At 44.5% G+C, this 25,280-nt stretch overlaps 1 protein-coding gene across 3 annotated transcripts in view; it reads left to right on the forward strand.

Moving 5' to 3' along the window:
- CSE1L (chromosome segregation 1 like) overlaps positions 1–25,280 on the forward strand; it is a 38,788-nt gene that overhangs the window by 1,089 nt on the left and 12,419 nt on the right. For all 3 annotated transcript variants that reach the window (XM_032970490.2, XM_032970488.2, XM_032970489.2), the window contains exons 2-17: positions 362–498; positions 9,085–9,227; positions 9,896–9,997; positions 14,961–15,106; positions 16,059–16,149; positions 18,022–18,129; positions 18,596–18,688; positions 19,343–19,510; positions 19,797–19,926; positions 20,627–20,692; positions 21,246–21,448; positions 22,554–22,638; positions 22,951–23,012; positions 23,296–23,432; positions 24,076–24,179; positions 24,963–25,060. In XM_032970490.2, coding sequence (XP_032826381.1) covers positions 414–498; positions 9,085–9,227; positions 9,896–9,997; positions 14,961–15,106; positions 16,059–16,149; positions 18,022–18,129; positions 18,596–18,688; positions 19,343–19,510; positions 19,797–19,926; positions 20,627–20,692; positions 21,246–21,448; positions 22,554–22,638; positions 22,951–23,012; positions 23,296–23,432; positions 24,076–24,179; positions 24,963–25,060 — 1,821 coding nt within the window. In that variant the 5' untranslated portion in view covers positions 362–413. The remainder of the gene's footprint in view (positions 1–361; positions 499–9,084; positions 9,228–9,895; positions 9,998–14,960; positions 15,107–16,058; positions 16,150–18,021; positions 18,130–18,595; positions 18,689–19,342; positions 19,511–19,796; positions 19,927–20,626; positions 20,693–21,245; positions 21,449–22,553; positions 22,639–22,950; positions 23,013–23,295; positions 23,433–24,075; positions 24,180–24,962; positions 25,061–25,280) is intronic.

Here is a 25,280-nt window from a genome sequence, read left to right on the forward strand (position 1 = left end):
GCATAAGAACCCTGTCTCAATAGGCTCACATGAACTTGTAAAGTATTACAATTGGAGACAGCATTGAGTAAATGGATGGGGGCCATAGCCTCAAATGAGGCGAGAATACATTTGGATGACTCCATAATTGTTAAGTGAAAACATGGGTTATACGAAGATTGTTATGGTGAGAGTTTGTGTTACATTTAATACACACAACATTACTTAATTGCAAAATGCGCAAACGTTCATACAAACTGATTTCACTGGTAAGACCTATCGGCTATAAATTAAGTTAATAACTGAGGTATAACACTAAAGATAAATAAATGAGGTTCATCTTGATTGTCTTTTGTTACTGGTTGTCTTGTCACTACTACAGGCCCTGTTTGAAATAATATCTGCCAGTGGTGCCGTGGACTGGCTGTGCAACCATGGAGCTCAACGAAGCCAACTTGCAGACACTCACGGAGTTCCTGCACAAGACCCTGTCTCCTGACCCTGCCGTACGCAGGCCTGGTAAGCAAGGTTGTATGTGAAACTTAAGCATCGCCCTAAATCCCAAGTCTTTTTTTTTATATATATAACACTTGCTGACCACAGGCCCAATAGGGGCTGCAACAAACGTCACCGTTACAAGTTGAAGTATATCAGAGTTAATACGTTTCTTGAATTGAGCATGGTTATCAGCGCTTGGTAAAGAGATGATGGAAGGGAATTCCAAATGTGAGCAGTGCGAGGGAGGAGGCAGAAAGAGAAGGGTTTTGACCAGGGGTGGGCAATTTTTTTGACTCGCGGGCCACAATGGGTTCTAAAATTTGACAGAGGGGCCGGGCCAGGAACAGATGGATGGAGTGTTTGTGTGAACTAATATAAATGACATGTAAAAATCATTACGTGAAAGGATTTGGCCTTTAACAGGTAGCAAAGCATTTATTTGCAAGGCAATTTTAACAAATTGCACGAACATGAACAATACAAAAACATGTCGCAACGTGACTGATCAAACATCATAAAAACATCTGAGGCCTGCGCCCAAACCAATTACCACACTCCCGGTCAAAGTGCGCCATCTAATGGGGAAATGGGGGCATTACAGGAGAAAGGTAAAATTTAAATTAATAATATTTGGACAAGTTCGGCAGGCCGGATTAAAAAGCCCAATGGGCCGTACTTTGCACATGTCTGGTTTTGACCGACACTGTGGTAATTGGGTAGTTTATGGTTGTGTATGGATACGTGCACCAACTATAAAACACATCCACATGTATGCTTGAATGCTGGGATTAAAAAAAAGTAAACATTTTGCCAAGTGTTTACAATTATGTGTATTGTGCACATTTTATTTTATATCATGTCACTCACAAAAATGACAGTTGTTTTAAGTGGCTAAAACTTGTTTTTTAATATGTTTAGGTATACATTTGTTTCAGGCTTTTGGCAGTGTCTTGAGCAATACTTAATTATTTTTCAAAATCCACAATTCTTCTGCACGTGTCTCTTACTGAAATTAGTATATTGTGTGATTTAGCTTTAGCATGAGACTCGTTGCCTTTACCGTATAGCGTTGCAAACTTTGTAATTTGCTAATCGTAGCCCCTGGGGTGTCTATAGGAAATTACAAGGAAGCTCCAACGTTGGCTTCCTAAGACAATCAAAAGTCCATTAGAATTGTGATTGTGTCATGCATAATGTATTACAATCACAATGTGGTTGTGTTTTTGGCTAACTATGCCACTGTAATTATAATTGTAATATACCCCAGGTCAGTGGTGGTGCGAGGCATACAAAAACGAAGCAAAACTTAGGGCCCCTCGCAGCTGGATGCACGAACAAAAGTATGGGGGACCAAGTGTCAGCTCAAATTCAAATGCTAATAATAAACATAAAAAGTATACTAATTTCTCGTATGCACATCTTGTCTCTGTCTTGTGCCATTTAACTCCCATCTATGTCTCTGAGCTACATCTCTGTTATTTTACTGCGTCTATCGTCTGTATCTCCGTATAAATACTCATAAAGTCACTGCATAAAAAATATAGTAACCTGATACAAGACCCTCCAGAGAAAGTCTGTGGACTCAAGTCTTGCTTTCCTGGATAGTAAGTTAATTATTATTTCGTGTTCTCTTATCTCATTTGCCTACATTTCTCTAATCTCACTGCTCTATCTCTAGGTCTGGTCTATATGTCTTCTGTCATCTCACTCGGAATTTATCAATCAAAAGGGGACATGAAACTAATTTAAGCCTTTGGGCCCTCAATGGGGCCAGCACCACCACTGACCAATTATTCTCCAAGACACCCAATTCAAAGGCAAGGGCAGAAGTTTCAGTTGAAAAAAAACTAGTTACTCTGTAAACGTACCAGATTTATCCCAACCATATGTTCATAATTCTACATACGCAGCCATTCTTGTCAATTCACTGCTGGATGCGGGCTTCTCCATGCAGTGTTGGATACTTTATCACACTTGACCCACTGGTCAGTGAGGTTTGCACGAAGAATAATATGGACTTGGGTGCATAGGACACTACAACAAAGGGGTTTGCTGCAATGCTATGCACAGTGTTGGGCTGCATTGTCAATTTGTACATATATACGGGATATCTTTGCATTTCACACTGCTGAGGTACCTGCAATGGGCGAGATGTGTGAAAGTAAAACCTATGGCTGTGACCGTGGACAGCAGCAGTCCCTTTCTCCGTAATAAATGCAGGCTGTGCTCATGGCCAGCCACGTGAGCCTTCAAGGACACAGCTCGCTGAGGAGCGCCTGGCAAGACACCGCTGTGGAAGCAGCAGTGCCTCGTCCTCTCCCCTATCTCTCGAGGTCGAAGGTCTTGTAGAAATGATAAATGCCCTGTGATCAGCCGGCTCATCACGGCCGTGCCCGTGTGTGCTCACTGGCACACCACCATTAATCACAGCGCGGCGCTACGGTGATGAATGACCCTGCTTGCATCTCCGCTCCCTTTATTTACACGGTATTGGGGGTTATTTGGGATGGGAGGGGACGGCGGATTTACCGAGGATCAATAGCGTGACGGGAGCGCGGCCGTGAGGTCAGTGTCAGTGTTGTACTCATTGAGCTGTATCAGCCCCTGAGGACACGATTCCGTCGAGTCTAACCGACCAGCAACATCATTAAAAATAATTATTTTGGATGGCTGAAGAAAGTGCTGGTTCACACATCTGCTGTTCGAGTTGGCTAATTAAAATGATTCACTGGGCATTGTTGCACTTCCGTCTTAAATAAGTCTTTGGTTTGTTATCAGAATCCACTGTCCCATCATTCAATGGTACTGTAATTACAAAATCGACAGTACATGTAGGTGTAAACCCTGGTGTTCTAGTGACACGGTTGAAGTTAACTGATTTTTCTAAAATGGAAGTGTATAACCCTTGTGCATATGTTGCCGATTGATGAATGTTTGTTCTGCAGTCGGATTCCCCTTCAGAGTAATTTTGACAATGTGCCCAAACGGTTAATATGGGACAACTTTTGATAGACACGTAAATTGATTCTTAGTTTGCTCAGCATAAAAAATCGTAGAATGTCATTTCCACTTAACAATCTTTGACAATGTGGTTAAAATACACCAAAAAAATACATTAAAACATTGTTATTGCAAAAATAGGTAAAAGTTTCAAAGGGTAGAGGGTGATTGGTAAGTTTTATTTTAAATTGAGTCATGAGAAATGCGAGTGTCTATTTTCAAGTTCACAGCCAGTGATGGCCTGAAAATAATGAGCACCTTCAAAATAAGGAATCTAACAAATGGATAATGGTGAAATTAAAAACAAAATAAACTTGATTCCTACAGATGAATCCCAGATTGACAAAGATGTCGAATATGCTGATGTAATGCAAGTTGTCCCTCAACATAATAGACAAATTAGATAGTTAACAAGCAATCTAGGTCAGGAAGCGGCCAATTTTGGAGTAAGCAATAACTTCAGATGTTTGAAATAAAATGTCACTACTTTAATATCAAAGCTAACGGAGCATTAGGACAGTTATTGAAAGTCAGGGGCGAGGGGAGTTTAAAACTCGATCAGAACAACTGAACTGAAACTAGAAAAAAACACGTTGATGAAGTGTTGAAATACAAAAGGGTGGAGATGTTAAAACACTAATTGAAAACACAGAATTTTAAGACGATTCGGAATAAAATTAGAACATTTCAGGAACACAACAAAAAATCATTAAAGACATAGCAAGCATTAATTCTAGATTTGAAGCTTTCGTGACTGAAAGGATTCATACTCTTTGGCTTTTTCGGTAAAGTCACGTAGGTAAAAAAATAAAATAAAAATAACTGTAGGAGTTATTTTGCTGTGCCTTTTTTTACACCTGATGAAGGAAGCTTGTGTTGCCTCCGAAACGTCGTGATTTAATTTAGTTTTCATTTATTTTATTTTTTATTTACGTGACTTTACCGAAAAACCAAAGAGTACATAGCAAGCAGTGAAAGCAGGATAAATTGGGCTGATTGGCAATAAAAAAATGGTGTAGCCCTTAGGTGGAGAGTTGGTACCATAAAATATGATCGAGATACAAGCTTAATATTTGTGAAATCGTTTATTTAGCAAATCTCTGTAGGACAAACAAAAATATCCCTGGAGTAGAACAGCTTTTTTCGGATGAAGAAGAGGAGGAAGTTCCAGATGGCCTGCAAGTGAAAGCAGAAAACTAATGTGCAATTTTGACTCGCCCACAGTGATGTTGCCCCACAACCAGCGATGGCCTTGCTTTGGACCCAGGGAGGTGATTTATTTTAAAAGGGTAATGTGAGACTGCCTGCAGACAGGGGCTATCGTTTGTAAAATTGTGTTGCGTTTGCAATCAATGTCTGCTGCATCCCCCTGTTGGCTTCAGTGCAAAATACAATATGCCGTGGAGCCCGGTACATGTGGTATTTGACCAAAGTTCGGCGCCCTGTACAGAGGGCATAGCAATTAAGATAGCTAAATTTGTCATTTGCAGAGCATGAATGGGAAAGTCGATGCTCTTCATCATCTGGTCCTGATTTAGGGGGTTCTTAACAAAAAAACAAAATGTGGAGAGGAGGGGGAAAAAGTTGGTCTAGTTATTTTTATGAAAGTATTTTTGGGAGCAGGGTGGCATGAACTCTTTGGCCCTGGGGAGCCATGTGATTTAAACGACCTCTGAACTTGGGCTGGAAGCGGTGTCCCAAGGGGCTGCCCCAGTGGAGCAGTGGGGTGAGATGCAGGAGTGATGGGTTATGATGGATGAGTCGGTACTCTCCGTGGAAAGTTTGGGCTTCGCATATCCCGGGGAACAAAAAAAATGGCTGGGGCAAGGTTCTGCAATGTGTGCCACTGCCTTTTTAATCATATATTTGAATTAGTTTCCTTAATTAGTGTGGGTTACTTATAATATTTGTAAGATTTTCTTGGTACGAAGCGTTAGCACAGTGGTTATAGTGCACTACGTTATGAATCTGCCAGCCTGACTGGTTCCGAGCCACATCTAGCCATTCCATGAGTGTTTGCCATTGACATGTTCATTTCATAATATCACTATTTATTCCCATCAGGAGTTAATGCTTATATTAGTTGTGATGGACATTGATGTGCTCTTTCACGAACTTAGCACTCACTAAATCCTGAATGATAATGGTGGTACTAATTGAGGAGAGACTAAGTTGAATAAAAATTGCACCATGCAGTTTGAAGTGCTCAATGTAAGTACTTTTTACCACTCGAGTATCCATTTGAGACATGTATATTGTTCAACGGAGAACCACTATTCAGGGAACAGGAAAGGGAGCAAAATTTAACAAGGATTGATTTTTGTACAAATTAACAATTTTTTTATGACTCCGTATACTGTATACAAGCATTAAAATACGTTTACAAAACACGGTAGGACAATATTTTTGTGCAAACGTTCGGGTGACCCATTTGAGTAATGATTGTCCTTGGTTGTTTCTTCATGGTTGGTTACTGACGGCAATGTTAACACATTCTGCCGTTTGAATGATACCTCTAAAAAAAATCGGATACTGCATTAATGCCGTGAGAATTATTTAATGTGGTTTAAAATCATCACCAGTCCACTCATCTTTTTAATTCATTGCTCTTACAATGGATAAAAATATTTGGATAGGTTTATCTCATTCATGTGTCATGTTAATGATATTTCTTTTTCATCCTAGCCAATGTAAAAACAATGCCCAGGGCATTTAATTTTGCTCATGGGAGGCCGACTTTTTTTTAACGAGCTTTAATCTGTCATTGGGCATGCCCCAAGGGCATCCATCCCGAGCCACTTACCGCTGACAAGGTTACAATCATGACATCGCGTTGTCTCTCCGAGTTGAGTTTGGCCGTGACGCTAAGTGTGCTCATTTTTCACAGCTGTCGATGGGTTTGCTCCTGTGGGAGTCTCTAACGAGGACCCGTCCGTCTGCCGGCGTCAAGATGATGGAACTTCCGTTTAGCCGCAAGGGCTGTCAAAATAATTACGATTTGACCTGAACTCATTGCTTCATAAGCAAAGATGTCTTGAGAAATAAATGATTGTTTTTGCATATGACGTCGCGACAGGGCAGACTGGCGAGGGAGCTCTCGAGAGGAAAAGGCGACCGAATGAGACTGACGCCAACTCGTGTGTGTACACGCAGTCGGGCTCTCAGGGCTTGAGCGGCTAATTAACTCTGGGTTGGTGGTGATGAAGAGATTTTGGAGGGGAGGAGTGGGTGAGCGGCGTGTCTAGCAATGTCTCATCCCCACGGTAATCTGCAATGGCGACTCTTGAGCCATTGGTGGAAATTTGACATTTCTCATAGCAGTGGCCAGTTTATTGATAGCAACAAGTACTCTTTACTCTAAGAAGAGCAATATTGGAACATTCATAATTATGAATAATCGTAATAGCACTGAATGCTATTAATGCATTGCGCTCTTGGTATTTTTGTTGTACTTTGAGAAGTGTGTAAGGAACGTTACAAAAGCACGTATGGTAATATAGTTAAGAAATAATGTGTTATTCTTTGCTGAAATCTGCTTTAATGGTTTAAATTTTTTAAAATAAATCTGTTGGAAACCATCCCCCAAATTTTTTTTCTTGGCTCCTTCCCCTGGCCCCGTCTCTTCTTCCCCGCGGGTTAGAGACATTGGTCCGAGGCGGCGCCAGCCGTAGACGATCGCGCGGGCAGGGCGGCAGTACCCACGGCACTTCCTACGCCCCCTAACCTAAATAAAGTGCACAATAACAGCCATTGTATACAACGCATTACTCACCCTTGACATCGCCGTAATGTATGCGTGTAAGAAAACAAATTAATCAAAAAGTCGAGTGGTAAAATAATACTTATATATTTTAAAAAGCAGAGTTTTTTTTTATGAATGGCTACACACGGCCCCCGCACATTTACGTCTGATCCACGGCACCTAGCAGCACGGACGAGCATTTAAGCCAGACGTTTTTGATTTTATTACTGAACTGTTTTGCTTTTAGTTGACATTCGTGCACTCAAGTTACCGCACCTGTAAACATAACTTCTTTCCTAACGAAAGTGCCACGGGGTGATCGGGTACGCTACACTGGCAACACGCAGGTGTGTTTATAAGGGGGCAGTAAAATATTTTTGAAAGGTATATAGTCCCGCCTTTGCCAAAATTCTCTCCCACTTGGTTCCTCTGAACTGGGATAAACTGTTAAGTGCAGGATTAAATTAATGTTACAATATTATTCTGTTGGGTCGGGTTATGACCAGTGCAGTTGTTGCACATTGTGACCTATATCGCCCGGGGTTTAAACTTGGATCTCAATTGTGTTGGTTCAGTGCTGAGCGTCCTGCCTCTACGCTTGAATTCGGGAAGTTATTTTCATGTTCACGGTTTTGAAGTAGTGTGCTCCAGGGATGGTATTGTGTGTGGTGCCATGCGCGGTTGAAATGCTATTGGGGGGGGGAATGGATGTGCGCTGCCCTAATTCTGGTATTACGACAGATGGCAGTCAGGGTTGCTGACGGTGTTGACATGAATAGAAGCGATGCTTATGTGGACATTGGCAGCGCTGTACAAAATATTCAGCAGAGCATTTGTAAGGAATTTATTTATTTATTTTTCCGAACGGTCACTGCGCGCACACCTTACACAAGTAAAAATGAAAGATGGCACACACTCTCTGCGGCCACCCGAACCAAACGGTGGACCATGCCACGAACAAGTGCATGCTGCGCCTGGTCTATAGCGGGGGCTATATACAATATTAGTCGTGCAACTCCCGAAGCTATCACATTACTCAAAAACTTAAACCTGGACGTATAATTTACACCTACTTGCCATATATATTCTTGGTTCTTTCGGTAAAAAAAACACGCCACTTTTTTCAAATTTTCTTGCTGTGGCACACCTGATGATGATTGCTTGTGTTGCAGTCGAAACGTCGTGAGAATTTTATTGTTTTATATTTTTATTATTTTATTGTTTCCCCTCTACGTGACTTTACCGAAAGAACCAAGAATATGAATCCGTGCAGTTACGAAAGCTTTAGATTAAAATTTTACTTGCCATATGTTAGAAGATGAAGTGATATTTATTGTTTAAAAAAAACTATTTGTTTACATTTTCCTCTATTGTATTCCGTTATTTGTTTTTTAACTTTAATTATCATGGCATGAGACGACCAAAGCAATCGGAACTCTTGCAGAGCAGTGCAACCCTTCATTTGATAGAATAGCTTGCAGAAATGGATATCACAGAACTACCACTGAGATGCCTTCAAGTGACCTCTGGTGCACATGTTAGAGGGCAGCACTTTGGTACACACTGCCACGTAAGAGTAATGTTTCTCGCATCACAGTGAAACCGATATTTAATTATCTGCTGGAATTTAGAACCAGATTTAACGTGTTTTGTTTGTCATTGGTGAACAGGCTGAGGCTATCAACTCACTGCACGTGAAAAACTCGGTTTAATTACAGGCAGTTGCCTTGACGTGATTCTAGGGGGGGGGGGGGGGGGTCTTGTTGGTGCCAACTCACCGCACTGACCTCTGAGCCACCGGGCCTCGATTAGGACAATGATCATTAATTATGACGATGATTTTTTTTTTCTTCCTTGTGCTGTAGCGGAGAAGTTTCTGGAGAGTGTCGAGGGGAACCAGAACTATCCGCTGCTGCTTTTAACGTTGCTCGAGAAGTCGCAAGACGGCGTGATCCGAGTGTGCGCCGCCGTCACCTTCAAGAACTACGTCAAGCGCAACTGGAGGATTGTACGCGCAGCACCGTGGACAGACCATGTCAAATGCTGTGATCTTATTATTGGAGAGACTAACTGTCGGGCCTCAGTTTAAACTTCGCCTTGACGCATGCACATGTGCAGCCCTTTTGTATAAAATGATTATGGAGCTGCTAGAGATGGTGAAGAAGGTCATTTTGTTGATAATAGTAGACCAATTATAGCACACTCCGTGGTTCAAAACTCACCAGACAGAAAATATATGAAGGCTGGAAGTAAAATGGGAGTAATGCAGCAAAATAGAGATTGGTCCTCCTGTCATCTTCCCATCATGCCCTGTGTGCCAAATGACATAACCGTACCGCATGTAAAATGCACACAGGCTTATTTTAGATGAACTGAAAATAAATATGGCCGCATTTTTGACTTAAGTTGGCAGTCTTAACACAAAGGCTGAGTACAATTTACTCGGTGATGGGAGAGCCATTCCAATGGGTGCAATTGTGCCCATTAGTTGTCAGAAATCACCTTGTCGCGTGTAGAATTACTCTTATTGTGATTGATTGTTTTGGTGGCAGCGGCGGCGATGGTAGCGAAGATCACAATGTTTGATGGCGACAGGCGAATGGAACAAATGCCAATACCCGGGTGTGAACGATGCTGCTGAAGCTGTGCGCACACGTGTGCTTTCTTCGAACCCAGGTGGAGGATGAGCCCAACCGCATCAGCGAGAGCGACCGCACGGCCATCAAAGCCAACATCGTCAATCTCATGCTCAGCAGCCCCGAGCAGATGCAGAAGCAGGTGAGAGCTGCATCCATGGTGTGCCCTCGAGTCTTCTTCGCCATACCCTCGGCACTTTTTGAGGGTACGGTAAAGAAGAAGGAAGATAAAGGGGCCGATTGAGATTAAAACAATAAATGAAAGTCGTACATAGGCACGGGTTAGGTATTGCTTTGCAAACATACCTTTGCCCTCGGAGTTGTTGAATAGGCTATAATGAGCCACACAATGAGATGATATCACACATGTGGCACATGACATCGACTCGAGAAAGCTTATCTCTTTAGCATTGGTTTTGGGCAACACTTTGATCAATGTCACTGATTTTTTTTGAATAGGGTAAATCCCTATTAGCAACACAACCTTATGCTCATGTATTGTGTATATTTCATAATCTTAAAGTGATTTCTAGTGATCACCCGCAAATGTATTCACGCTTTCAACCTTAGTTGCAAGATTAAAAAAAATATAATGAAGGAATGCCTACAAAAAAAGGACTTTATAAAACATAGATAGCATTAATAACCATTTAGCATTGGATAGTGAGCGCACTGACAATGGCCAACAGAGTTATTGTGGCCGCAGGAACAAACCACCTCGAGTGTGCAGGCTTTATCGTAAAGGTGTTGCATTGCCTGCTTCTATGACCACATCACTGAAAATGCGCCCGACCTAGTCTGTTTTCGGCACCTGAAAAGGGTCGAGCCTGGAGAGTGCTTGGATGGGCCAACACCATGCACAGCAGGTTGTTATTGGCTATAGTGTATGTATGCTGAACTTCTTTCGCACCGTATGTAGCCAACCGTGCTAATCAGAGGTGCAGCTTTCGGCTGGCGGCGAGCAGATGGTAGTGTAGCAAATTCTATCACACTCTACTTGTGTGCTCCCACATCGATGCTCCCCCACCTTTGCCACCCTTCACTGACCAGCCTGCTGAAATATAATAAAATAACCCCAACAACCCACGTGGCGTGGTGAAGCCCTCTCCAAACCATTTGATTGACAAACAAAAACTGCACAGGTACATGCGTGTGATATTCCTACTTTTGTCGTAGTTGGACCACCTGCAAGAAGTGTGCCGTTAAATGTAAGTGCACGCATGGTGGTGGCGCGTGCCTGGTAATCCAGCACTGCAAGCGAGGGTTGGTTGATTGCACAAATGTTGCAAAACTCTACCTTCCCGTGGGCGTCGAGATGCTATACCCTGGCTCGCCAGGAGAATGCAGTCGAGCAATCACGTGGACTCTACCTGTTCCATCTGTACGGGGTAGAGTATTTCCCCCTCGCACGCAAGTTGTTTCCCCGGGTGCTCGGGTTTTTCCCGTCAGGTGAACACGCATTAATTGGCCGATGATCTCTAAATATAGAGGACCGCAGAGCTTGGGCAATTGTTGCCGCTGGCTGTTGCGTGGCTGCCTTCCTACTTCTGTGGTTCGTTTCGCCTCTGAGTTTTTCTCTGCTTGAGAGCGAGTGATTACGGTGCGTGTTATAATTTAAAATTATTATTTTTAAGAAGACTACTACGATCAAACTGCAGCTCATTTTTTGGGGCGTGGGTTGGGGCCGGGGAAGTTTTAAGGAAAGAGAAGTGAAGGCGTTTCCCGCCCCCACCCCCTCCCTTCCCTAAGGAGCGTGGCGGCTGGGATTTAAGTAACCTTGAATGATATGGACCGTCGTGGGATTTGGAAAGCAGGCCCGCACGCGCACGCGAAAACCTACACCGGTTGCGTGGCGGCCCCGACACCGGCTAACGCACGGCTGAATTACGGCGGTGATTTGTTTTATTAAAAAAAAACGCCAGGCCATGAAATCGGAGTGTCGCGTGAGGAGTAGCGGGGGGCGGAGGAGGAGAGGTGCCGAAACAGGCGAGCGCTTGTGGAACAAGCCGCACTCTGCTGCGGCAAGCCGCTGATTTTGCAGTGCTCTACAGTTCAGCGGACTGGCGGTATTTTTGAACACGCTCGAGTTTACTTTAGCCGAGAGCGGGCGGCGTGTCAGTCGCGGTAGAATTTTTCTATTGTGTCCACATTTAGCAGCGCCTCGTGCCAACAGAAATACAACCATCGGGCAGCTTGATTGGAATTCCTACTGTCATCAAAATGTGGCAGGGTTTTTTTTTGCGCGTGCGCTGCATAAAACGTGCATTTGTATTGTCGAAAATATGCATCCTGTGACGTAAAAAATGGCCATCGGGGGACGAAGGCTATAAACGGACGCCGAGCTCGACTTAAAAATTATCGTTTTGCACTCATCGGCAGGGTGAATGGTGAATGGTTGGGTAGGCTCTCAAAAAAATGACCGAGCTGTCCAGATTGACACCACTGATGGGTGTGCAAGTGCCGTCAGGCCTTGTGGAAGGCGTCGTTTGACGGGGAGGAAACTAGTAGTGCTTCTGAGAAAAGGCCTGCAGGACTGTCGTGTTGTATTACAGAGATTGGTCAGTTTTTTTTTATTTTAGGGGGATTTTTTTTCCTCTTTTCCCCTCCCTGTCCTTCTTACCTTCTTGTAAAGGAATAAGGAATAGGTGTTGGCACGCACTTCAAACTCACAACGTGTTATTCTGTTAATGGAAAAGTTGTGCTGGGTTAATGAAGTTAGTGTTTTGATTTAATTATGCTCAGGAATGTTATACTTACAGACCCTTAGGAATTGGTTACCTCTATATGTGTGCCCGTGTGACAGGCCGGTGTTTTGGAATTTGATTAGCAATTTGATTTTATCAGGAGTCTTACTGACATTTTCATAATAGTTTAAAATGACTAACTTAAATTGGTGTATTAAGCCAGATTGGTTAATTAGATAGTATTTCAGTGCAGTACGCGCATGCCAAATTAAAACCCTCAACATTGCTTGCTTCCTAACAGTCTAGTGATGCATTAGACTGCTAGATCTATGTGCAAAGAATGGATTTTTTTCAGTTTTCACTAGCAGGGGTCGTACATTTATGCGGAATACACGGCTGGGGTGGAGGCGTGACGTCATCATCGCGCACTTGCCTGCCCGCATGCCAGCCAGCGATCAAACCTTTTTTTAATATAATATGATATGTTGTATGTAATGGGTTAACGTCACCCCTGGAGCCACTCGAGGCACTACCGTTCACCACCATGTTGAATTTTTTTTTTTATTAAACCAGAATTACAAATTGTGATCATTCATAGAATTGCCAGGAGGGAAAATCGTTAATATCCACTTGATTCAAATTACTCTTTGGTTCTATTCGGTAAAGTCACGTAGGTAAAAAATAAAACAACAAAAAGGCGTGACACCACCGCGCAAGTGGCCTTCATCACCTGATGAAGGCCACTTGTGTTGTGGCCGAAACGTCGTGATTTTTTTGTTTTATTTTTTACCTACGTGACTTTACCGAATAGAACCAAAGAGTATGGATCCTTGCAGTCACGAAAGCTTCAAATCTAGAATTGATTCAAATTAACTACAATTTTCAACCACATCTGCGAATCTTGTGCGGTGAAGCGATTACCACTTGTTGCAGTAGTGTGACTTCAGCGGCGTCCCTGGTTATTACCGTCGGATATATTGGAAAAGTGCCTTCTTTGCAGTGTGACGTAATGAAGATCCATTGAAGTCATTCACAGGAGTAGGCCATTGTCTGCCAGCATCATGGTCCAAATTTTGCCAAATAAAATAACTACCTGCAAACTACTCAATGGGGAATATATATAGCAATAACCACCCCTTTACGGACGAGTTTTAGCGAGGCTTCCATGGGTAAACAAGTGTAATCATAAACTTGTTCAAATTCAGGAAAACACAATATAAGCAGATTGTTTTACAAGTTATCTATGAATATCGTACTCTACCACCAGGATGTCACACTGCTTAAAACGTGGCTTTTATTAGTACTGAAAATGCACGAGTGTATTTGCGTACATGTGAGTATTGGGAGTTGCGGTGCGCGCACATATGCATGTGTGTTTCCGTTTTTAGTCCGCATGTTGAGAATTAATGATCCAGCCCAGGTTTTCCTGAACCCTTGCGCCAGGTGTGTCCAGTACAGCAAGTTGAGTGATGGATGGCTTTCCGTGTAAGCCGCGTTTTAATATATTGACCACCCCTAACGTGGCCATTCCTGTCCACTTTGCACCCACATGCACCCACATGTACTCATGAAAGCCCAGCCTCTGTGTGTGGATTTGTATTCACATGGGGGTGGCCCTGTGTGTGTTTTAGCCACGTGTGTGTGCTCCTATCACCTGTGATTTGTGTGTTTACAGCAATTTTTGGGGGGGGGAAAAATCTACATTGAAAATATGGAACTTCGATTGTATTTTGCATTCCTATCTTGATTGTAATTTTTTTTACATACCAATGATGGTCATAGTTCACGCTTTTACTAAATATTTTATTTGGTGGAGCAATAGCAAAGTGGTTAGTTTCTTGTGCTGTCTACCCAGCGACCTGCGTTTCATTCCTAGTCATGACTAAGCTAACATCAGTTGAGGTTGACATCTGAATCAGTCATGTGGCTCCCTCTTTACCAACCCACACTGACCAGCATGGTGAAGTATGCTAAACAAAAACACTCCTTTGACTGACACGGCCTGGGGAAGCCTGCATCCATCAGTGGATTCAGAAAGCGCCGTTCAATTATTATTACATGATAACACATTTTAATGGCAAGGTGTGCAATTGGTCCACGTGTGTGTGTTTATATTGGCAAAGAGCGGTAATACAACAGTTTGCACACTGCGCTATGCACCCGGTGGCCTGAGTTCGATTCCCGGTCACGGCCAACACCTGTGACGATTATCTGAACTGGTTTCTGGCCTTCCCCTAGGTCGCCGCAGCCGCAAATGATTACCTGGTGCGGTGTGTAAATATCGCTGCTGAGGAAACAAAGGTGGCTGGGCATGGTGCTAACTACCTACCCACTTGTGTGCCGTGCCAGTCTTCAACAGGTGCTGGCTAACAGCACTTGCCCCATCAGTAAGTTAAGGGAATCTTTGTCGTTTGTTGGCAGCTGAGCGATGCCATCAGTATCATCGGACGTGAGGACTTCCCGCAAAAGTGGCCCGAGCTGCTATCGGAGATGGTGGCGCGCTTCCACAGCGGCGATTTTCACGTCATCAACGGGGTCCTGCGCACCGCACATTCTCTCTTCAAGAGGTACCCACCCCCCACATGATAAATAACGGCTCCATTTAAAAATTAAGTACCGTATTTTCCGGATTAAGAGCGCTCCAGAAGTAAGACACACATCATAACCTGTGGCTGATGTGAATAAAGTGACGTAGATTTGTGCTTGCATGCACACACACCTTAAGGATTATCAAACGCACCCCCAATTTGGTTAATTAAAATATCTGTAAAAAATTATCCACAATTTACGGTATTTCTTCGATTGATTACAATGTTCGAACTAAAAATTTGATGTTAAGTGTCTACGTGGTGGGCAGTGACGCAATTTAAATTGTTCTATTGTACTGTACTTCGACGTCTATGCTCCCCACCTCCACCAACCCGCACTGACCACTGTCGTGAAATATAGTCAAATAATCCCTTAGACCTAGGTGATATGTGGTGGCCCTCATCAAGTAACGGATTGATGAAGGGTTGTGTACCTGTAGGCATTGTGAAAAAATAAACCGTTGCATTTCATCAATCTGCATAAATTGCAGTCCTTATACATTGTGGCTCATTATAAAAACAGTCACAGTATAAATTGTCCAGTGACTAATTCGCGTGTCTCCCATTTCTGACTTTGGGCACCATGGTGGCGAGATGTTAACTACCTCGCCTGATTTAAAAAAGGTCGTGGGCTCAATGCAGACCCTGACGCCTGTATATTTGGAGTTTGCATGTTCTCCCTATGGTCGTGTGGATTTTTCTCCGGGACCTCCGGTTTTTCCCTCCACATTTAGAATCGACATCACGTTTTTAAGAGTATTTGGCTGCGAAAAATTTCCACGTGATAATATGCCACATCGTTGAGCTATCATTTGTGGCCAGGTCGCTTCTTGGAAAAGAGCTGAATAGCTCGGTGGGCCTTACTTGGTGAAATAAAATAGATAGTCGGAAAGGTTGATGTGATGGTGGTGCTGATGCTGCTGGACTTTAGGTATCGACATGAATTCAAGTCCAACGAGCTGTGGTCCGAGATCAAGCTCGTGCTCGACACCTTTGCGGCGCCGCTCACGGAGCTGTTCAAGGTGGGGACCTTTTTCACCGCCGCGATTCTCACCGCGCTGCTGCGGTTTCCACCATTGACGCCCCCCCCCACCTGTTGTATTCTTGCAGACGCGATCACCGCGTGCATTACCCCTCGTGTGTTCTCTGGTCGTTCACTCGCACGCACCCAATTGGTTCATGGTGAGCTCCGCGTTGTCAATGAGTAATCTGGTGAAATTACTCCAGAGTTCGAGCTGAAGTGAAACCTTGGAACTACACACGCAGTCAGGGAAACTGGTGGGGTCGTAGTTAGCGCGCACCCCCTCAGTGATCGCAGTGACCTCATTTTGGTTACCAACGACGGGCAACATCAGTATGACGTTGGCCTTAATAGGTGCTCGCTAACAGCACTTAGCCAGAATGACCTGTTAAAAGCAATACTTTGCTATCTTTGTCTTCCTCCACACATAATCTGAAATAATGGTGCAATAGTTCAACCACTGCTTTGATGCTGGCCGTCAGGGTTGGATATCCTGTTTGGGTAACGGAAGAGGCAAAGTGGTATCTGAACCTTTCCTTGGCCCTTCCCTAGGCTCACTCAGATCTTGCGTATCTTGTGCAGTGTTTCAATATCAGCACTAGGGGGAGGCAAAAGATAGTCTCATCACCCCTTTAAGTATCGTGCCACTTCTAACACTTTCCAATTCCGAGACGTTTACAAGTTGCAGGGGGGGTCCCATTCACCACTGAATCTCAGAACGCACAAGCGGTTTCGCGTGCATTTTTATTTAGAGAGGTAGAGCACTGTTTTGATTTAAAGCTTTCGTGACTGCAGTAATTCATATTCTTAGTTCTTTCGGTAAAGTCACGTTGAAGGGAAACAACAAAATAATAAAATATATATAAAACAATAAAAAAATAAAAAATTCTCACGACGTTTCGACCATAACACAAACAGTCGTCTTCAGGTGTGTCGGTTTGCATAAAGTTATTTATTTTGTAAACGGAGTATTTATTTATTTATAAAAAATCGTCTCCCCCCTCCTCTTTTCAGAACATAGATGGACTAGTCCGTCTAAATAAACTGCCAAATCGCTGCGTGTGGTGCTAACGTTTTTTTATATAAATAAATAAATACGCCGTTTTAGAAATAAATAAATTTTTGCAAACCGACACACCTGAAGACGACCGTTTGTGTTATGGTCGAAACGTCGTGAGAATTTTTATTGTTTTATATATATTTTATTATTTTGTTGTTTCTCTTCAACGTGACTTTACCGAAAGAACTAAGATTATAGAGCACTGTTGTTTTTAAAGATATTGCTCACTGCAGAGAATTGTAGCACCACAATCGCACTCCGACAGCTGGCCACAAAGTGTGCCATGCCTTCCCACATGGTCTTGTGGGAGCCTCGGTACTGTTAAGGTTATTTTACGTACGAGTGCGTCATCGGAACGGAATCGGAAGAATAACTGATGATATAGACGTACGCCATCGGAATGGGAAAAGGGTTAATGGGTGCTTGTAAATATTAACAAACTAAAAACGTTTTTTATTTTACCAGGTAAGGCCAATTGAGCTATATGGATTTTTTGCAGAAGCGACCTGGCCACAAATGATAGCTCAATGAAGTGGCTTGCGTGGAAATTTATAGCAGCCAAAAAACTCTAAACGCATGTTTCTAAATATGGAGGGAAAAACCGGAGGACGCAGAGAAAAATCCATGCGATCACGGAGAGAACATGCAATTCCAAATATACAAGCGTCACGGTCGGGATTGAACCCGCAAACCTCCTGTATACCCAGCGAGATAGTTAATATCTCGCCACCGTGGCATCTCTTGCTCCGGTGGAATGTAAGGCGAAACAGATGTGTGCCTATTGTTGTTGTGTAACTTGTGTTTTGCGTGCAGGCCACCATAGAGCTGTGCAAGACGCACGCTGCTGATGTGCACGCACTGCGTGTGCTCTTCAGCTCGCTCATCCTCATCGCCAAGCTCTTCTACAGCCTCAACTTCCAGGTGCCCTCTTCCCTGCCCACGCTCCCTTCCTGAGGCCGTGGCTTCAAGTGTGAAAGTGGCCACTGTTGTAAATTGCAATTTCGTTGATTGTGAGTTCAGCTGCCGTTAGGGGCCCTTTGTTATTCGTTGCTTTTTCACTTTGCCTGCGACTGCACAAGGTATTTGATCTCGTCAGATCATGGACGCTAAGCAGTGTTGAGCCTGGATAGCTCTCAGATGGACAACCACTATGCATAACAGATGCTGTAAGCTGCGGGGCTACGAGGAAGGCAGCATAGCCAAATCCATTTTACTGTAATAATATGGAGCTGCGTCTATGCTGCCTGCCTTCATGAACCCGCTCTGACCAGCGTTAATTAACCCTTATGATTGACCTTGCACGAGGAGGTCCTCGGCCACCAGTGGCTGTACACGTACATGCCTTTTCACGTGCATGTTATAACAAAAAATATATCTGTACCCACAGGATTTTCCAGAGTTCTTTGAAGACAACATGGCCACGTGGATGACGAACTTCCACAGCCTTCTCACAATTGACAACAAGCTTCTGCAAACCGACGTGAGACGTCCTTTCCCCTCTTGTCTTGCCATGAATGATTATTTGTGAGATTGCGCTATTTATGGTGAATTGTTGTCATGACAAAATCCTGTACTTAATTTTACACTTTACTTGATTAACTTTATTCTACTTCTCTCTTGCTTATTTTGAAAGCGAGGCTTCAGATTATCCTCTCTTACAGAGTAAATAAGGTCTCAGTATTTTGTTCACGTACCATTGGTCGCACGGCCTTCTGGGAGTGCATCTTTATCAGCAGCATTGGTTCCATACAAGCAAACTCTGCACCGGTTGAGAATTTTTGTCTCGTCAGCAGTCAGGTTTGTTTGGTCCAATGTTTGTGAGCTGTCCAATGTTTATGCAAAATCTACAATACCTTTCACGAAGTAACCATAAAGCGTTTTTGTAGGGAATGTTAATTACAAAATAAATAACGCCATATTTATTGTTCATCGTTTTGTCTGCTTACACAGAGGCACTTGTGTTTATGTTGGCTGGCACACAAAATTGTAGGCATGGGTCTTTTTGCTGATGTATGGACATGTGATTGCAGACGCTTTTGCTTACACTTTATCCACGGGCGTTTGTGCAAGTATGTGTAAAGTACGTGGGGAGTGGTGGTCCAGTGGTAAGCTCGCGCTCGCCCACGTGTGACAGGACGATGAGGAGGCCGGTCTCCTGGAGCTGCTCAAGTCGCAGATCTGTGACAACGTGGCACTGTACGCGCAGAAGTACGACGAGGAGTTTCAGCCGTACTTGCCGCAGTTTGTCACCGCCATCTGGAACCTGCTCATCACCACGGGGCCCGGCGTCAAATATGACCTGGTTCGAGCACGCCGCGCACACATAGTCTAGAGCCACGGATGTGAGATGTCAATTTTGCTCAAATTTATTTCCCCAAACATTTAGGGGGGTCTCGAAAAATCGCCATTATGTGCAGGGAGTTTAGAGTTGGTTGTTCTTCCCCTGCACCTCTGATGAGCACGGTTGGTTACGTATGGTGCGAAAGAAGTTCAACATACCCAGTTCAACATGCATACACACTACTAAAGCTGCTGCTGCTGCTGCTGCCGCATGCTAAGGAGCGAGCATGTCTGCGTGCACCCTCCAGCTGGTGAGCAATGCCATCCAGTTCCTGGCGTCGGTGTGTGAGCGGCCGCACTACAAGCACCTGTTTGAGGATCAGGCCACCCTCACCAGCATCTGTGAGAAGGTCATCGTGCCCAACATGGAGTTCAGAGGTGAGACGCCCCCATCCCACCTCCCTGTTCCCCACCTCCCCACCGCGTTGTGTGGCGATAAATGATCGCAGTCAAGAGGCCATCGCAGCCAGTACCATTGATGCCGCCACCCCCTGCCATCGATTCCTTCCTTCATTGCAGGTGGTTTCATCCAAAGTGGTTGACTACAGGGTTGAGGGGACCCTGAGTAGAGCACAACTATCATAGGCAGATGAGCCTCCAGTAGGGCCTTTGGCACTCAGAACAAGGTAGCTGGACCCTTGGGTAATCATAGCAATGTTAAAGGTTGATTAGACTGCAGTTGGTCAATAACATCCACAACTACTGGGAATGGAGTAGCTCTGCTTAGTATTGTACAAGCTACCAATTTCTGCAGCACAATTAATACTAGGGGGCAACTTTGATGATGCTTTTTAACGTACGAGACCGAGCGATGAGCGGGAGCGCATTTATATGTATGTATGTTGAACTTCTTTCGTACCGTACGTAGCCAACCGTGCTAATCGGAGTTGTGGGAAAGAACAACAAACTAAACACAAAGCAGTTTTTGTTTTTTGTTAAATTAAAACAGTGCAGCATGAGGAATATTAGGCCTCGTTCCTGACTAACCCGCACCTCCCCCCCCCCCCCAACAAAATGAAAGGAATGTTTTAACAGAAAAATGCTTCCACAAAAATCTTCTTGCTATGTCGTTGCTTAGCTGCAGACGAAGAGGCTTTCGAGGACAACCCTGAGGAGTACATCCGGCGGGACATCGAGGGCTCTGGTGAGCAACCGCTCTGCAGAAGCGGCTCATCTTTACACTCGAGCACATCCTATGCTCAAGGTGCTGCAGGAATATGTTGTGAGCAGCAGAGGGCACTGCAGTAAAATCCATTGGCTGTACTGCACTGCGCTTCCACACCTGTGTACTGTCTGTCAACCTTCATCAACCCGTGATGACCAGTGTGGTCAAATAACGGCATTGGAGATGCCTTCATCCAACAGTGCGTTGATAAAGGGCTGGACTATTATGACTAACACTATGCTTATAATGGGTGCACGATGCAGGTATTTAAATACCAGCTGTAAGTTAGTATCCTTTATTTAACCAGGAGATGAAATATAGACCCGTTGAGACACAAAACATTGCCTCATTTGTCAGGGCAATCTGGGTTAAACCGACTAGTGGTTGCGCTGGTCCCACCACTCGCCTACACCACTGGCTGTAGCAGGCTAGGACAAACAACCGCTCTTGCATCGAAGAGCCGCGATCTCGCTTTGGAAGGGATTGAGAAACCCAAGGGGGGGGGGGGGGGGGGCCTTTGTCTCGGCGCCAGACGTGGACACGCGGCGCCGCGCGGCCTGCGACCTGGTGCGGGGGCTTTGCCGCTTCTTCGAAGGGCCCGTCACCGAGATCTTCTCGGTGTACGTGCACTCGATGCTGTCGCAGTACGCCAAGGACCCGGCCGCCCACTGGAAGCACAAAGACGCCGCCATCTACCTCGTCACCTCGCTTGCCTCCAAGGCGCAGACGCAGAAGGTGAGCGGTGCCCTTGTGACGGTTTTTCGGCGATGCGGTGAATTGCTACGCTTCCTGTAATTTGGTACATTTGGTATTCTCGCCGTTCTCGAAGCACACAGCTGTTACAGAGGTGCAGCGTTTCGCAGACGAATCTCGTCTGCCAGCAGGGTTACTCTGTGGGTTTTGCCCAACTGGGTAATTTGTGGATCTCTTTTTGTCAAATTTGGTACAATTTTGACCGTGACGCCAGCACGCGTGGCCTAACGTCTCGGGATTTTGAACGTCTACTGTGTTAAGCAGACAGTGCGTCCCGGTCACGGGGCTTGAGCAACGAACCCCTGCAACAAGCAGCTACCGATGAGCCGTTTTAAATTCATGTTGCGATTCGGGAATCAATAAAAAAAATATTTTAGTGTTTTCTGAATTTAAGTTATTTTTGTACCATCATATTTGCATATACATTGAATATGCGTGATCAAATCACTCATAATGGGCCCAATCTCATCAGGTCTCGTAAGCAGTGCAGCAAAAGGCATTGTTACTCCCACGTATATTCTTTCTGTCTTCAATCGGTTTAGACGAGCATGGTGATGTATGGAAAAATAACCCCCATTAACCTGCACGGTGTGGGGGAGGTTCCTTTATCCAATAGTGGATTGAGCAAAGGACTCCACATGTACATACTTTGTAGATCATTCTTAAGTGTAGGATTTGATGATTGATTGTATTGTGACCATTGTATACTTAGTTTAATCAATCGATTATTATTTTTTACATACCTGGCGAGCAGCCAATATCGTGTCAAATACTTATTGGGCATCTAAATTATTGTCGGTTTGGATGAGTGAAATTTTTTGTGAATGGAGTGGGAATGAGCAGCTGATATTTGTTATTGGTCTGTGGTCGATAATTGGGTACTCACTTTAGCTTGCTGGTATAGATTTAAAACATAATGATCCCACGTTGAACCAGATAAATGTTTGGTAAGTCTCTGTGGCTTGGTGGGGCTGGTGCTTTCAGGGCACCATCGGAAAGCGTGGCTGCGCATGCTGCGTAATGTGCTAAAGCTTAATGGGAGGAGGGGGTGGGTTAACGCGATGTATTCGTCTGTGCCGCCCCGCAGCTTGGGATTACCCAGGCCAATCAGCTCGTCAATCTGACAGATTTCTTCGTCAGCCACATACAGACAGACCTGCAGTCTCCCAACGGTAGGGCGCAGTCCGTGCAAGCAGCTTTCCCTGCCATCGTCCCAATGCGCTTCTTGTTGAATTCTATGTGTTTATTTAACCAAGCGCCCACAAGCATTGTTTTTATTGACAACTGAGAGCAAGTGTATTATTACTCTATTCTTTGGTTCTTTTGGTAAAGTCACGTAGGTGGAAAAATAAAATGAAACCAAAAATAGTATATCACGACGTTTCGATCGCAACACAAGCGGTCGTCCTCGGGCGGAAAAAATATAATCCAGCAGTGGAAGTCAGATCGGGGAATTTGAGTGATTCATGTTCGTTTCTTTCCAGTAAACCAGTTCCCTGTGTTGAAAGCGGATGCCATCAAATACGTCATGATCTTCCGAAGCCAGGTGCGTTCAACGTCTGTAAGGTTACTGCTCTTTGGTTTGTGTGTGTGGGTATTTACACATGCGCGCGCGTGTGTGTGTACCGGTTTAATTACAATGTTGAATTAGCAATATGATTAATGCACGCGCAGGCTTTAACCGTGTACATTTGGTACTCGCCATTCTTATATCACGAGGCTATCATGCAGTGAGTAATTAATTTGAAATGGTGGGTTCTTGTGTTTTATTTGCATAAACCCTATTGTACATGCCCCCATGTACAGTGTGTGTTTATGCTGTGCCGCAGCTGCCCAAGGAGCATTTGCTGAACGTGCTGCCTCTGCTGGTGAACCACCTGCAGTCTGAGAGCACGGTGGTGCACACTTATGCTGCGCACTCGCTCGAGAGGATTTTCACGCTGCGCGGGCCTGGCAACGCGCTCGTGTAAGTCTTTGCTCGCCATCTGTTTCCCCGTTAACTGCCGGCTTGAGTCACTTAAAAAAGGTGAGCGCGGTTCGTGCGCTGTTGTCTCAATGGGGGGAAGGGGTTCTCCGAACCCGGTGACCCAAGTTTGATTCCTGCTCGCGGCCAACGCCAGAGACGATTATCTCAACCGGTCATGGGACTTCCCTAGGTCGACTCATCCTCAAATGAGTACCTGGTGCGGTGTGTAAACATTGCCACTCGGGAGACAAAGCCGGCTGGGCGTGGTGCTGGCCACCCCACCCCCTCGTGTGTCATGCCGGCCTTCATAGATGCTCGCTAAGACCACTTGTCCTACAGTCTGTTAAGGCTATACGGGGGATTTTTGTCTTTTGTCTTAGTGCCAGGTGACTCAAGAGATAGGGCGAGAAGCTCGCGATTGGGAGGTTGCAAGTTCAATTTCTGCTTTGGGGTTGAGTCGGCCCATCAACCCTCCGGGGTCTTCAAAATGAGTACTACTATGCGGTGTTAGGGTTAGGTGTGACGCTGGATACCACCTTCCATTGTGTGCTGTGCCGGCCTTGATATGTGTTCGCTAACAGCACTTGCTCCCAAACACTGTTCAGGTTACAAGGGGAACCTTGTCCCTTGTTTTGTTGTGCAGCTTGACCGCAGCAGAGGTGTCACCGGTGATTGAGCCACTCCTGACGAATCTCCTGAAGGCCATGACCATGCCCTCGTCTACGGAGAACGAGTACCTCATGAAGGGTGACTGACAATCCTATCGTGCTCGGTGCATGCCGCACCTCGCGCTAGTCCGTTCATCTGCATTACAGACATCACAAGTACACCGTTAACAAAACAAAAGTACTCTACAGTGTCAGAACATATACGATTTGTAAAAAAAAAAACTATTTGGACTCTCAGGCATGTTTCCACTTATCACGGACATATACAGCTCTTATGTCAATCCACTGTTGGATGAGGTTCTCCCTTTGCCGTGCAGCTCATGCGGGATATTTGACCATATTTCACCGCGCTGTTCAGTGTGGGTTGGTGAAGGCAGGGAGCATGGGTGTAGGAACATAGATGTATGGCACAGCAATATATTTTTCTGCACTGCCCTCTGCTGCCCACCACGTAAACCTGCAAAGGCTTTCTCAGTGGTCATCCATCCAAGCACTATCCAGACTCAACCCAAACTTAACTTTTCAGATTTGGTTGTACCACTTAAAAAAAAACAGCAAAACGTTACCTGAGCAAGGTGCTTGTGTTCAAGTTTAAATTTAATATGATCATTGCTTTACAGGAAGTGTTCTGTCCGGCCCAATTCCCTAGTAATCACATTTTAAATTAAATATACAAGCTCCTCTCACGAATGTCATGCATAATGTTATTTTGGATTGTTTATGCAATTTCCGTTTTAATTCTATGCAGCCCTTATAAAGCTCCCCTTTCCATGTCACATGCTCGCCGTTCTGCCAGGTCGCCATTGAAAAATAGCTGTCGTGCCTGACAATGGTGTTGACGCTTGCGTTGTGCCTGATGCAGCCCTGATGAGGAGCTTCTCACTGCTGCAAGAGGCTGTCATCCCCTACGTCCCGACGTTAACCATGCAGCTCGCTCAGAAGCTGCATGCTGTCAGCAAGGTATCCCAGCACTCTGCCTTCGTTCACATGGCACATAAGATCATTAAGTGTCCACCGCCCGCCTACACTAGGTATGACGTTGGAATTTAATTTTGAGGCCCTACCTCAGATGTATTAAGTATAGTCGGATAAAATGTTTGTTACAACTTTCATTGTTTATGCAATAAGTGTAAGCGCTTAAATAATTGTGGATATTCATCAGAATATTTTAACACAAAGT

The sequence above is a fragment of the Petromyzon marinus genome, chromosome 43 (assembly GCF_048934315.1).
Source record: "Petromyzon marinus isolate PM22_M1 ecotype Great Lakes invasive population chromosome 43, UKy_Petmar_22M1.pri1.0, whole genome shotgun sequence".
Classification (NCBI taxonomy): domain Eukaryota; kingdom Metazoa; phylum Chordata; class Hyperoartia; order Petromyzontiformes; family Petromyzontidae; genus Petromyzon; species Petromyzon marinus.